The sequence below is a fragment of the Toxotes jaculatrix genome, chromosome 4 (assembly GCF_017976425.1).
Source record: "Toxotes jaculatrix isolate fToxJac2 chromosome 4, fToxJac2.pri, whole genome shotgun sequence".
Classification (NCBI taxonomy): Eukaryota; Metazoa; Chordata; class Actinopteri; family Toxotidae; genus Toxotes; species Toxotes jaculatrix.
This window is the reverse complement of record NC_054397.1, coordinates 28995548-29010582: the sequence shown is the minus strand read 5'-3', so window position 1 is coordinate 29010582 and position 15035 is coordinate 28995548. Positions and strand designations below refer to the sequence as shown.

Sequence of the window (15035 nt, the reverse complement as noted above, 5' to 3'; positions counted from 1 at the left end):
GATCCAACTTTTTGCCTCTACAACCGCCCGGGCTGCAGCACTCTTGGCCTGTTGGTACCTGTCAGCTGCCTCGGGAGCCCCACAAGCCAACCAGGCCCGATAGGACTCCTTCTTCAGCTTGACAGCATCCCTTACCTCTGGTGTCCACCACTGGGTTCACCACCAGGTGGTGATCAGTTGACAGCTCAGCCCCTCTCTTTGCCCGAGTTTCCAAGACATGCGGCCGAAGGTCAAACGACACGACCACGAAGTCGATCATTGACCTTCGGCCTAGGGTGTTCTGGTGCCATGTGCACTGATGGACACCCTTATGTCTGAACATGGTGTTTGTTATGGACAAACTGCGACTAGCACAGAAGTCCAACAACAGAACACCATTCGGGTTCTGATCGGGGAGGCTGTTCCTCCCAATCACGCCCCTCCAGGTGTCACTGTCGATGCCCACGTGGGCATTGAAGGCCCCCAGTAGAATGACAGAGTCCCCGGTCGGAGCACCGTCCAGTACACCCTCCCAGGGACTCCAAGAAGGTCTGGTACTCTACACTGCCATTCGGCCCATAGGCCGAAAACAACAGTGAGAGACCTCCCCCCGACCCGAAGGCGCAGGGAGGCGACCCTCTCATTCACCGGGGAAAACTCCAACACATGGCGGCTGAGCTGGGGAGCTATAAGCAAGCCCACACCAGCCCGCCGCCTCTCACCGCGGGCAACTCCAGAGTAGAAGAGAGTCCAGCCTCTCTCAAGGAGTTGGGTTCCAGAGCCCAGACTGTGCGTGGAGGTGAGCCCGACTATTTCTAGTCGCCTCTCAACCTCCCGCACAAGCTCAGGCTCCTTCCCCTCCAGTGAGGTGACATTCCATGTCCCAAGAGCCAGTTTCTGTGCCACGGGAGGATGGCCCCATGTCGTTCTTTCAAGCTCTTCCCGGCCGGGCCCCGTAGGGAGAGGGCCAGCCACCAGGCGCTCGCATGTGTGCCTCAACCCCAGGCCTGGCTCCAGGGTGAGGCCCCGGCTGCGCCATACCGGGCGACGTAACTGACCTTGCTTTAGTTATAGTCATAGGAGGCTTCTGAACCGCTCTTGGTCTGACCCGTCCCCCAGGACCTGTTTGCCTTGGGAGACCCTACCGGGGCATTTAGCCCCGACAACATAGCTCCTAGGATCATTCGGGTACTCAAATCCCTCCACCACGGTAAGGTGGCGGTTCTAGGAGGGGAATTTATTTACTTTTAAATGTAAATAAAAGGTGAGAAATATTTTTTTCCACAATGATGCCTTTTGTACATTATCTTATTATCTTCTGGGAGACACCTGTGTCATTTCCAATCAAGAAAACACTTGCTGGTTGAATAAAAGTAACTTTAAGTCAAAATTTGCCAGGGGTATGAATAATTTCGGGCTTGACTGTATTTGTTATCTATTGCTGGCATGATGTCCTGCAGCGTCAGCTCCATGTGCACGTGTTTGATGTCACACTGCTCAATAGCTCCTTGTGTCTGGTCATAGGATGCACCTGCTAACGGCAAAAGCAGCCAAACAGCAGCAGCTGCAGAGGAAGAGGAGGCTGTCCATATAGAGAAGTCTCAACCTCCTTTGGAGGAGGTGGAAAAAGACACTTCTGGGACAGACCAGACGATGAAGATCACAGAGAAGAGGGCTGGTGAAGACCAAGCTTTGGGAGAAAACGCCAGCAAAGACAGCATCAGAAGCCATGAGCCTAGCACTGCTGTTTCCCACTCTTCAGCTGCACAAGACGCCAAAGCAGAAGCAGTCATGGATACAGACATGAGGGAAACATCTGCTGATAAAACTGTCACAGAGACAGTAGGAGACAATAACGGAGTCAATCTATCTGAAGCAGGAAAGGACAAGGCTGCAGGTGCCCAAGAGACAAAGGCATCTGTCTCTAATGGCAGAGCAGCTTCCATGGAGACGGCCATGCCAGAGCTACCTAAGGTAACATACAGCAGAAATGTGTTTCTGCGCTCGTCAGCCTGTTGTTGGAGTCGGGTTGTTCTTCTGTGTAGCTCAGCTTGTGAGGTTTCATGTCTCTTTTTCATCCCTGTTTCACCAGGTCACTCAACAAATGGTTAACGCGTTGCTTGTAGAGTGCCGAACAAGAACCGGCAGCCATCCTAACAACGTAGAAGCTTCCACCTGTGGCGTGAAGGGGGAAACACAAACAGAGACAGAGCAGGACAAAAAGTCAGCAGAGGGGACAAAAGAGGCGGCCAAGAGCCACACAGAGGAGGAGGTGAAGAAGCAGGAGAGGGAGAGGAAAGAGAGGGAAGCCAGAAAGGAGGTGAGGGAGAGAGAGAGGAAGGAGAGGGAGAGGAGGGCCTGGGAGAAGGAGGAGAGGGCTAAGAGGGAGAGGGAATGGGATGAAAGAGCCAGGAAGGAGAGGGAGAAGAGGGAGGAGGAAAGGAGGGAGTGGCAGAGGAGGGAAAGAGAGAGGAGGGAGAGAAAGAGAGCACACGGTGAAGGTTTGTCCGGATCCAGGTGGTCTTGCCGGTCGGAGGGATACAAGCAGAGCTCCTGGACGGACGCACAGCTTAACAGCTCACAGGCTGAGACCACAATGGTGAGGAGGTGCTGCTGGGTCAAAACCTGGACACTTAAATGTCTCCTGTGTGTCCTAACCCACAACCCCGTTTCTTTGTCCTGTCATGAAATCAGGTGGAGGACGAGGACCACTTCCCATTCAACATGAGTGACTTTGTGACATTAGATGAAGTAGGAGATGTTACCGACCTTCCGTGTTCCCCTGCTGCTGTTCCCATGGAAACCACAGACAGGGAGGAGGAGGATGCTACCACGTCTGTCCCTCAGGACACTACAGGGGTACATTTTAGCTTGTGGTACATTTTAGCTTTTCTCTACATGTTTGATGGGGGGTGTCCGAGACTTAAATGTCCACAGTCTTATGATGTCAGTCCTTTTCTGGGTTTCTGCTTCTAGGTCACACCCATGGAGGTTGCCATAGAAACAGCAGTATCGGATGCCACAGTGACTCTGCTCAAGTCTGATCAACAAGTATCAGAGTCCGAACCCGTGAGAGCACCAACAGCTGACTCCTCAGACAGGTCGTCAGGTTTAACACCCGGTCCGGTCCTCACCGCTGCAGCATCCACCTTACCAGCTCCACAGGCTGAGTCCTCTCTCAGCCAAACACCTGAGACTGGTACAGCCTCACACTGATTTCAAATCTACCATCAACACAAGGAAACACAGTCTTTCCTAGATATTTTTCTTTGTTTTTGGTTTCAAATTGTAAATTTGGCCTGAAATCTGTCTTTATTTTTAGAAATCACACCACTGCCCACCCTGGACTCCACCCCAGAGGTCCAACACCTGTCCGTGCCTGCCCCTGCAGCATCAGGTAACCCACCTGAAGCTGCCCCTGCAAACTCCTCCTCAAACAGCCCAGCCATAGGAGCAGTGACCGCAGAGAGTGAGGACCATAAGAAAGAGGAGAGTCCTCTCAGTCACAGCCAGGCCAAGGAGGAGGAGACGGTGCTGGTGTTGGACAAAACAGAAGGACAGGAGAAGATGCAGGACCAGGAGGACAAAGAGACGGGAGCTCCTGCTGCAGAGACGGGTACGCTTTGATTTTCTTTGAAGTAGAACTGTGAGTGGCAGCAGTTCCTCAGTGGGTAGAGAATCAGGCTTGTCCAAATTTACCTCTTCTTCAAGTGTTTGAGATGATGGGACGTTGTCCTTGGGGCAGGTACTTGCCATAAGTCATTGCAGGTGTTTAATAACAGCACCAAGATGAAGACACATGAAGTCCATTTGGAAAATGCTTAATTATTAGCTTATCTGCTTTGTTGAGCAAAGCCAGGACCAGGTCTTTTTACCCCTGTGTATGTCTTAGATTGGACTTTAAAGCAGTCCCTGTCTCTTCTAGGAAAGCAACAGACGTCCAAAGACCAAACAAACGGAGAAGAGGAGAGTATGAAAAAGACATTACAGATGAAAACACCCATGAGCACGGACTACTCCCTCCCCCCTTTTGACCCCAGCAATCCAGTTGGTATGACACTATTTATTCACTGTGACGGTTCATCACTGTTTTCTTTACATGTGTATTTCCACAGTCACTCTTGTGTGTGTGTGTGTGTGTGTGTGTGTGTGTGTGTGTGTGTGTGTGTGTGTGTGTGTGTGTGTGTGTGTGTGTGTGTGTGTGTGTGTGTGTGCGCGTGTGTGTGTGTCCTCAGGTATGGAGTTCTTAGTCCCAAAGACTGGTTTCTTTTGTACAGTATGTAATCGATTCTTCAGCGGAACCAAAGAAGCTGAGATCAACCACTGCAGAACCATCAAACACTACGAGAACCTAAAGGTAGGCAGCTCATGGTTATTTGTTGCACTTTCTCCCTCTTTTATTCTGCTCCATTTTCACACTTACTGTGATACAGGTGATAAAACATCCACGTGTGTTCACAAAGAGTGTTTTTCCTTTTGTCCTCCTCTTGTAGAAATACCTGCAGACTGAGAAGACGGTGAATGTGACGGACAAACCAGACCCCAGCTGAATGTGGCTGTGAAGCTTTTCACTCACTTTTGCCATTCCCCTCCTTTTGTATCGTCTCTTTATTTCTCTCTCAAGGTCCAGATTCTCACACTGGTATAGATTAGTCTCATGTCTCCATTTAAATAAATATGACATTAATAAAATGTATTTACTAAATTGTGGTTTGTCGCTCATTCACAATCTCAGTGTCTGATAATATTTGATAGAAGTCTGTTATCAATGATTTATAGCATCATAAAACCACACACTGTCATCACAATAACCTTAAAGCAAAGATGAAAATCTCACTGCATCAACTTGTATCTTTACACCTGCACTGATTTTCATTGACTGTGGGATAAACACTCAAACCAGGGATCCTTTGTGTGGCACTTGTCAAGTCCCAGCTTATTAGCAGGATATTTATTTCAGCACAAGATGGCAGTACACTCTGTTCTAAGCTCAGAGCATCAACCTGTTTCTGACACAGTCTTACAAATCCTTTCATACCTCACAAGGCTTCATATCATCACTTAGATTAGCTTTTCTGTGTGTCAGAGTCTTGTGCTACCGTGGAGTGTCATCAGGTTCAAGGTGACTAAACTATGGCCATAAACTGTTTCCTCACTATGAGTCAAATTGGTGGACCATTACCTTCATCAAGGTGGGAGAGAAGATTCAGCTTCAACCAAAGGCTCAAACAGAGCTCCTCTCTGCAGTACAGCAACTGTACTAACAACTCAGATATCATCATGAAATATTTGCAGAAAAATCTTTTTGGGATTTCACGAGGTGTGGCTGCATCAGACAGACACAAACAAAACAAATCATTTGTTTATTGTTATCAAGACAAAAAATAGCAAAAGTAAATTCTTCATGGTGTCAACATGTCAGTTCTCAACATTGTTGGTATCAAAGTTAACAAATAACAAAGAATGTCTTCAAAACTGAACAAAAAATAAATAAAGCATCACATAACAAAATTCATATTTAGTACTCCTGCCATTAGCACGCAGTAGCACTTTAATCCTGGCTGGCATGTTCTCCACGAGCCTTTCACACTGTTGAGGGGTAATCTTCTCCCATTCTTCTTCAATGACTGTTTTTAATTCTTCCAGATTCTTTGCTTAAAACAGACCTTTTGATAATCCAGCAAAGATTTTCAATGGGGCTCATGTCCGGGGATTGAGCTGGCCACTCTAACACCTGGATATTGTGCTCCTGCAGCCAAGTTCTACTTGACCTGGATGCGTGCGTATGTATGTATGTATAGCAGCTATTTTTCTTAATTTAGTTTCTTAGTTATTCTGCTACTGGAATAGTGTTTATTTAATCTTGTTCTGGCCATATTGGTCTCTTACTTATATTTTACTTACTGTACTGTACCCCTGCTGTTGCTAAATGCAATTTCCCCACTGAGGGACTAATAGAGGATTTTCTTATCTTTCTTAATGAGCTTTATTTCCAACATGGTACACCTCAGTCATACTACAGTAACAGCTATCTGTAATGTATCCACACTTTGTCATTTGAGCCATCTGGATTCTTCCAATTGGGACTTTTGGAGCTGCATTTACCACTTTGCCTCATTCATGGCCTGTAACGTGCCTACTTGTAATTTGGATATTTCCTCAATGGCAAGTTGCTGATGTGGATTCAAGAAGATATTTTCTAGTTCCACCTAAAGAATTACAGTATGAAAATGAAGGGCAGAGATGATGGAGGATATCATTCTAACTCTTATTTTATTGCCATCAATTCAATTCAATTTATTCATTAATTATACAGCACCTTACAGAGAAAGAGAGAGAAAACTCTCTCTTTCTCTCAGAGAGAGAAGAACTCTCTGAGAGAAAGAGAGAGAAAAAAACTCTCTCTTTCTCACTGAGGGAAAAGAGAGAAAAAACTTTCTCTTTCTCTCAGAGAGACAAGAACTCTGAGAGAAAGAGAGAGAAAAAACTCTCGGAGGGAAGAGAAAGAGAACAGCAGAGAAGTTGAGATAGAGAGAAGCAGAGAAAGAGAGAGTTCTTCTCTCTCTTTCTCTTTCGGTGGAGAAAGAGGGTTAGCGTTACGCAGTGGCGGTTCTACATTGAATTACTTGAAATTAAAGTTATCAGAAATTAAATAAATATACTCTATATACATAAAAGTGGCAAAATATACACAATCACACATAACAACAGCAGATAATAATGATATAAGATAAAAACAATATAATTGTATTATTTTAGAATAATAAAAAAGTAAAAGAATAATATACAAATAAAATATAGAATAAATATTGTGAATAGCACAAATCATTCATCACACAAATGAAAACGCACTACAGGAAATCTAATTCTAACACTATTGCACTAAGAGCAGCAAAGAAAAAACTCAAACTAAAACCTGAGCTTTCTGGCCTTCCTTGATGCAAAATCATCAATAATGTGATTATACGAAATCTGCTCCCTATTGAATGATTGATACTGATGACAGCAAGGCCACTGAGTAGTAGCTTGTGCCAAAAACCGCCACTGGCGTTACGGAAAACGCTGTTTCTCGCTGAGGAGGGCTAAAGAAGGCCATGCTCTCCTTCTCGCTCCCTCCCTCTCCATCGATAGAGACAGAAAGAGAGAGGAAAAACTCTCTGTTTCTCTCTCAGGGAGAGAGAGAGAGGAGGACAGAGTCTGGTGGCCCGGGTCACATCTGTATTCAGTTCTCCTGGATATTAACCTCACAGACGCTCAAAATGAACCGTTATCAGTAAGGATCCGCAGCATGAGCGGAACGAAAGCGACTGAATGTCCCCAGCAAAGACGTTGGTAGCCTGAGACACCGGCGACGCACCCCCACCAGAGCTGTCCCTACCTCCTCAGAAACGTTGAGTCAGTGAAGGAAGGCTCCTCATTTATATCATCTGGCTGCCGCCGTAGTGACGTCAGAGCCGTTGCCTGGGCATCAAAGGCAGGTGAGATGGTGACGTCATGAGCCACACCTCCTCTGAGCTGCTGCTCACTGGATGCTTTTTGCTTTTGACTACATTCACAGTTAAACTCTACAAAGTGTTGCGAGTGAAAATCCCAGCAAGTGTAGGGGTGTTCTGATACATCAGTCAGATTGTTGGAAAATTCCAAAGCATTCCAAAGACAGTGGAAAGAATAAACATGATCAAGTGCAGCTCTACACTTTGTCATGTATGACTTCATTTAATACTGTAGCTTCATACATGATCATCCACAGCTGAAGCTCACATTCATGCACCTGTCCTGACAAGATGCTACATGTGATTCACTGTGATCCACCATGTCTCAGCTAAAATGTTTTTCCTTGAGTCTTATTCAAAATGTGACACTGGAAACTGAACCATCTGTGCCAACAGAATGAAGAGAAGTTCTGAAAAAACCATCAACAAACTCAGAGCAAGAGCTTCATAAATACCTTTATTGCACATTAAAATCTGTATTCATTTCAATAATTGTATCAACTGTCAATATCAGTTTTATTTTTCCCAACTAGTTATTGTAAATGAAGACATATTTAATGAGCCTTATTCATTTGTGGTCACAGTTATATTGAATTTCAAATAAACCTACTGTAACCCCCAACAGTAATGGCACTGAGTTCATTTTCTATGAACTACTCATCAGGTTTTTCCAGATTTACCATAAAGCTCATAATGAATCTAACAGGATGCTTTGGTAAATTAATGTTTTCAGTCTCATTAAAACTGGTACAAGTACAAAAGTCACATGAGGAAAGCAGACATTCCAATATAGACAGCAACATTCAATCAACATTTCTATTATTTATGTAGCTGATTAAAGCTAATACAGAAATGGGCTTGTAATTAATTACAAATTGTGGGAAAAACCTCTATCAGTGTGTTCTTGGATGGTTACAATAGAGTGCAAACCAGATAAGGTATGAAAAAGAAACAGCAACAAACTCAGAGCAAGAGCTTCATAAATACCTTTATTGCACATTAAAAAGTGGATTCATTTCAAGAATTGTATTAACCATCAATATCAGCAGAAAGGTATGAAAGAATGGAATAAACTGATGAATGGTCACAAGTGTTAAAAATACACACACATATAGACAGTAGCATATATAGTAGGATTTTATTTCAGCTTCATTTAACCAGGTAAGTCCTTCGAGAACCAATTCTCATTTGCAGTGACAACCTGGCCACAGACACAATCCAGTAGATAAGACAAAGGATCACAGTACAAATTCAATACATATCAATCAGAATGACAGTGTAATATGTGCATATATAAACAGTGAGTTCAAGGATGTTGGATTATGGTTTGTAATGTATTCTTAAAAGAAGAGAATGGTATTAAAGAGCTGAGTTTTACAGTCTGTTGTAAGTGATTCCAGTCGTTTGTGGCAGAAAATTGAAAAGAGAAGCAACCAAAGGAGGTGCAGGCTTTTGGAATGACGAGGTTAATGAAGCTGCTGGAGCAAAGACTGAGACTAGAGTTCTGAATATTGAGCAAAGAGCGTAGGTATGAACACTGTAAAATGGAATTGCTAATATAGCTTAAAATAAGAAGTGATCTTAACTGATGTGTGCTTACTTTGCTGACTCTGCTATGTTACACTTAATTAAAAAAAAACGTTTTAGGGAATAAAGTAATTAGAGTCATCAGACTGAGAAAGTATGAGTGATGAAGAGCCGTCCTCACAACCTGACACCTATGCCCGACACTAGGTGGCAGCACTTGGCTGTGTGACATGCGCATTTCCCCGTGAAGACGTGTTCGGTAATGGCCGCAAGCTCATTGAAAGTGGGAAGAAAGCTTCTGTCTCTGTCATGTTAAGGTAAGTTGCTGCAAACTGGAACATTTTATCGGTTTTTCATTCTTGTTATCCTAAAAGTTAGAATGAATGAGTAGTTTTACAAGGCCTATGTGAAGGGCTAACGTCGCTAGCGCTAGCTTACACACGTTGATGTAATGAGCACTTGTAAGCTAGCGCTAACGACGTTAGCCCTTCAAAGTCAAAGTCAACTTTATTGTCAAAACCATATGTACAGGTCAAACACAGGTTTTGAAATTGCAGAGCTCCCTAGGCCCACAGTGTTACACTAGATACATTAGAAAAATAGCTATACAAAAATAAAAACATATTCAAGATTCAAGAGTCTTTATTGTCATTATGCGACCATAAAGACATTTTGCAGAGACTCCCGGCTTTAAGGCACACATATAAATAAATAACACAAATCCTTAAAACAGAACACTTATGAAAATATAAACACAAAGTATAGTAAGTAAATTAAAGTAAGTAAATAATAAAGTGCAGCTTAATGCAAGTGCAGTGTATGGAATGCTGTGAGTGTTTGATTGTGTTCTATGTGGTTGTCAGCATCAGCATCAGCAGGGGTGGGGGTGGTGTTGGGGGCGTGTTCCTGTATGGGGATGGGATTTGAGTGTTTTCATTGCGGTGGGGCTGTTGCTTTTACAGCTCTGCGGAAGAAGCTGTCCCTGAGTCTGTTGGTGATTGTTTTAATGTTCTTGTACCACGTTCCTGATGGAAGCGGTACAAACAGTGCGTTGCCCGGGTGGGTGGGATCTGTTGCAATGCGTCTGGCCCTTTTCTGCACTCTAGCAACGTAAACTGAGTCCAGATCTGCTCGCCGACGGCCGACAATCTCCTGTGCTGTGTTAAGTCCTTCCTGTCCTGTGCTGTGCTGTGCTGTGCAGCTACCATACCACGCTGTCACACTGAGGCACAGGATGCTTTTGATTGTGGCCCTGTAAAAGTTTGCCAGCAGCTGAGAAGAGAGTCCAGTCCGCTTCAACTTCCTGAGAAAGAAGAGCCGTTGTTGGGCCTTTTTCACCAGGTGTGAAGTGTTCACAGACCACGAGAGGTCAGAGGAAATGTGGACGACCAGGAACTTTATGCTGTCCACACTCTCCACAGCCTCCCCATGCAGACAGGAGCGTGTTCAGTCTTCCTGGACCTCCTATAGTCCACTATGACCCTAACCCTTCAGGGCCAGCATGTCCGGGGGAACAGTGTTAAAAGCTGAGCTCAAGTCCACAAATAGCATCCTAACATAGGTGTTAGGATGCTGCAGGTGAGTCAGGGCCTTGTCAAGTGCTAACCAGACTGCATCCTCCGTAGAACGCTTCTCCCTGTAGGCAAACTGGAGGCTGTCCAGGCCAGCAGGGATGGCGTCCTTGATGTACTTTGGGAGGATCCTCTCCAAGCACTTCATGATGACTGGAGTCAGAGCGACAGGTCGGTAATCATTGATGCAGGTGATGGTTGCTTTCTTGGTCACAGGCACAATGATGGAGGACTTCAGGCATACAGGGACCGTGGAAAGCTGCATGGACAGCTTGACAATGTCCAGAAAAACTCCTGCCAGTTGCTCAGCGTGTGATTTCAGGGTACGACCTGACACCTTGTCTGGATCTGCAGCCTTGTTGATGTTGATCCTCCTCATGGCGGAGGTCACTTGGTGCAGCTGCAGGACGAGAGGCTGAGAGTCCAAGCGTGCCAAGAAGCTGTTTAAGATGTGATCATGGCCGACCTGCTGGTCGTTGCTCTTGTAATCTGTCATGGTCCTGATGCCTTTCCACATGTTACGTGACGTGGGTTGTTATCATTCAAGTGCTCCTCAATGTGCTGCTTGTAGCTGTGTTTTGCCACCTGATGCCCTTTTTCACTTCTTTCCGGGCCCTGCTGTAAGCCAGCCTATCTCCTGACCTGTAGGCTGCATCCTGGGCTTTTAGCAGGGTCCGCACTGTGCTGTCCACTGTGTTTTATATAAACATAACACTATCAGATAGAGAAAGAGAACTTAGTAGAGAAAGAAAGGGCTTTTATATAATACAAATAGATTTGTATATAATACAAATAAACTTGTATATAATACCAATAATACAAATATGTGTGTCACAGAATTTGTGTGTGATTTTAGCTCCAATATGTCATTTGAGCAGCAGCAGGGCACATAGCAGCAGCTGAGTTAGTTCAGATCAGACCAGTGGTGCCTCTGTAGAAACTGCACATGATGGGGGCTGGGGCTCTGGCTCTCCTCAGTTTATGGAGGAAGTAGAGTCACTGTTGGGCTTTGCTGGTCAGTGATGCAGTGTTTTTTGACCAGGAGAGGTCTTCTGAGATGTGCACACCCAGGAACTTGCTGCTGCTCACTCTCTCCACAGCAGCACCGTTGATGGTTAGTGGAGTGTGCTGGCCGTGCGCTCTCCTCAAGTCTATGATGATCTCCTTCGTCTTCTCCAGCGGTTGGACCCATGTGCAAACTGAAATGGGTCCAGGGTGAGGGGGACAGATGACTTGATGTCATGCATGACTAACCGTTCCAAGCACTTCATTAGGATGGGGGTGAGTGCAACAGGACCATAGTCATTGAAGCAGGAGGGAGACGGCTTCTTCGGCACAGGAATGATGGTGGAGGCTTTGAGGCACGTGGGGACAACAGCCTGGCTCAGTGACGTGTTAAAGATGTCTGTGAAGACATCTGTGAGTTCCGCAGCAAAGTCTCTCAATACCCCACCAGGGATATTGTCAAGACACAATTCCTCAAAGACCTTCACAAATACACTCCTCGCTTCTTTGACATTTCAAGTCCAAGGGGGGACGTGCCGGCCACAAACTTCAGGAGCATCTGCAGCAAGTCTCACCTCAGGTAGCTTTCTCACACACACAGTAGAAAAACATTTTCATTATTTGGACAGTAAACTTGTGCAACTGCATTGTGTATACACAGCTGTTAATTGTCTCCCCTTCACCATTTTGGACTCATCTTTATTTCTTGTGTCTCTTGTGTCTCTTCCACTTAGCCTCAATCATTGCTGCTTTATTTCCAGTACCAGTCAAAAGTTTGGACACAGCTTCTCCTTCACTGTTTGTTCTTTATGTGAGGAGGTGTGATGGTGTGGGGGGGCTTTGCTGCTCACACTCTTGCTCATTTATTCCAAATACAAGGCACACTTAACCAGCATAGCTACCACAGCATTCTGCAGCCACGTGCCATCCCATCTGCTTTGTGCTTAGTTGGACCATCATTTGTTTTTTAACAGGACAATGACCCCAAACACACCTCCAGGCTGTGTGAGGGCTATTTCACCAAGAAGGAGAGTGATGGAGTGCTGCATCAGACCACCTGGCCTACACAGTCACCTCACCTACACCCAGTTCAGATGCTTTGGGATCACTTGGAGCGCAGACTGAAGGGAAAACAGCCAACAAGTGCTCAGCACCTCTGGGAACTCCTTCAAGACTGTTGGAAAACCATTCCAGGTGACGACCTCATCAAACTCACTGACACAATGCCAACAGTGTGCAAAGCTGTCATCAAAGCAAAAGGTGGCTACTTCCCACAATCCAAAATACAAAACATATTCTGCTTGGTTTCACACTTTTTTCTTAACTGTATAATTTTAAGGCCATTAAGCTGGGTGGAAGAGCCAGCGTTTAAGGACTGGCTCAGCTCTGTAGTAGGGAAGTCAAAGAAATCTGATTACATTCAAGTTTATTGTCATTACACATGTACAAGGACAAGGTAACCAAACGCAGTTTAGCATCTAACCACGAGTGCTAAAGCAGAAAGTGCAGGATATACAGTGTCTACAGTTTGTAGAACTTACAGTCAACAACATCAGTCAGTCTCTAAATCTATTCTGTTGTCTATAGTCTTATATATGTCAAAATCTAAGTCAGTGTTAATAAGGTCTCTGATTAACACTTGCAACTCAGTGTCCTGATGGTTTTAAAAAAAATCCAAAGGTAGTAAAAAAGCTATTCAAAGGTATTAAATGTAACTTAAGGATTGCTCTGTATACCCTGTCATCAGTCTGCCCACATGTTGCACTGACAAAGAACCATAGATAGGCAAGGTGATAACTAACATGTACTTGTGCTTGCTCTTCTTCTTCTTAGGACTATGATGACCCACACATGTCCCACACCTCAATGGGGATCCTGACACTGATTCCTCAGCACAGTGTGGACTCTCCTGACTCACTGCACCTACAGGCTTCAGGTACTGCAATCATTTTGGAGGGAACAGTGCTGATGGATGGCCTTAAAAATCTTACACATGCCATGTGCCTTCTCTTTCCACTTATTTACGCCCTCAACAACACAACACCACCTTTGACTTCATTCAAAGAGTGCTTCTGTCACTTGGACACAAGACCCTAAAAGCAAAAATACACTCCCTCCCCCCAAAAATCTTCTCTTGCATTGACTCATTGTCTTCACAATGTCAGTAGAATGTCTCATGTTAGGTTTGCTCAGTACTGGGACAGTGTCCCCTTGGTCAGCCCTTTTTTTGCTGGAGCCAGCCTCATTGCTCTTTCTTCTCAAACAGGCTGCTAAATACTTTGCTGTTCACAAGGAGAAATGTCAGCAGCTTTTCTTTCAGCCCTTCTTCTTCCCTCTCTCTTCATGCTCACACCATTGTGGCCATATAGCAGCATCAGGCTCTATAGCCAGTTACCTCCAAATTGACTACATTGGAACTCAGTCTCCAGTACAGTTAAACTCATCCTCTAACAATTCACTCACAATGTTCTCAGCAGGTTTTAGCTGTTGCTGTTTCAAATGTCTGCATTACACTTGCACACATCACTTCCGGCGCTGGTGGAGGCTGGCTGCTGGTTGCAACAGCTCTATCGTTTTTCTCTCTTCTTTTCTAACTTTTAGTCCTTATACTCTCTATTTCTTGGCCAACTTTTGCACACAGCTTATTTATTAGCAGCACTCGAGAACCGGACTATTTTTTTTTACTGGTATCACCTTGTCTGGACACTTATTTTTATCAACAATGTGTGTCGGAGTCGGAGTCGGAGCGCGTCTTGTTTACAGCAGGGAACAGCTGATCGCGCTGCGGAGCGCTGCGAGGGACAAACACATGATCCCAGCGGAGCTGCTTCGTAAGACTCGACGAGGACGCCGTTCAGGAAGGAAACTCCGGGAAAAGAAGAGACGCTTCAGGCCTGTTCTCCCTTCCGTCATCATGGGAAATGTGAGATCTCTTCCCAATAAGACGGACGAACTGGCGGCTCTGATCAGGCACCAGCGGGAATTCAGAGAGTGTAGCGTCATGGTTTTCACGGAGACCTGGTTAACCCCTCATACCCCGGACTCCATCATCGCATTGGAGTCTTTTCATCTGCTGTGGGCGGACAGGACGAAGGACAGTGGTAAGAGGAAGGGAGGGGGCCTTGCTGTGTTTGTGAATGAGAGATGGTGCAAACCAGGACACTGTGTGGTGAAAATGGAACTGTGCAGCAGAGACATTGAACTGTTAGCTGTTAGCATGAGGCCATTCTATCTGCCACGGGAGTTCACACATGCTATCGTGATAGCTGTGTACGTGCCCCCCTCTGCTAACTCTGACATCGCCTGTGACACACTCCTCTCAGTTACCAGCAAACTGCAGACACAGCATCCACAGGCCCTCTTCCTCATCTCAGGTGACTTTAACCACGCTCCACCCTCCTGTGTGTTACCAACATTTACACAATATGTCAACTGTGCCACCAGAGACAATAAAACACTG

At 45.3% G+C, this 15035-nt stretch overlaps 1 protein-coding gene across 1 annotated transcript in view; it reads left to right on the top strand.

Moving 5' to 3' along the window:
- znf638 (zinc finger protein 638) overlaps positions 1–4327 on the top strand; it is a gene marked incomplete at its 3' end in the record, with an annotated part of 30139 nt that extends 25812 nt beyond the window's left edge. Inside the window, exons 18-24 of the mRNA XM_041036673.1 lie at positions 1504–1953; positions 2072–2578; positions 2674–2838; positions 2956–3178; positions 3302–3595; positions 3905–4030; positions 4215–4327. Of these exons, the coding sequence (XP_040892607.1) occupies positions 1504–1953; positions 2072–2578; positions 2674–2838; positions 2956–3178; positions 3302–3595; positions 3905–4030; positions 4215–4327 (1878 nt within the window). The remainder of the gene's footprint in view (positions 1–1503; positions 1954–2071; positions 2579–2673; positions 2839–2955; positions 3179–3301; positions 3596–3904; positions 4031–4214) is intronic.
- Between the last annotated feature and the right edge of the window lie 10708 nt (positions 4328–15035).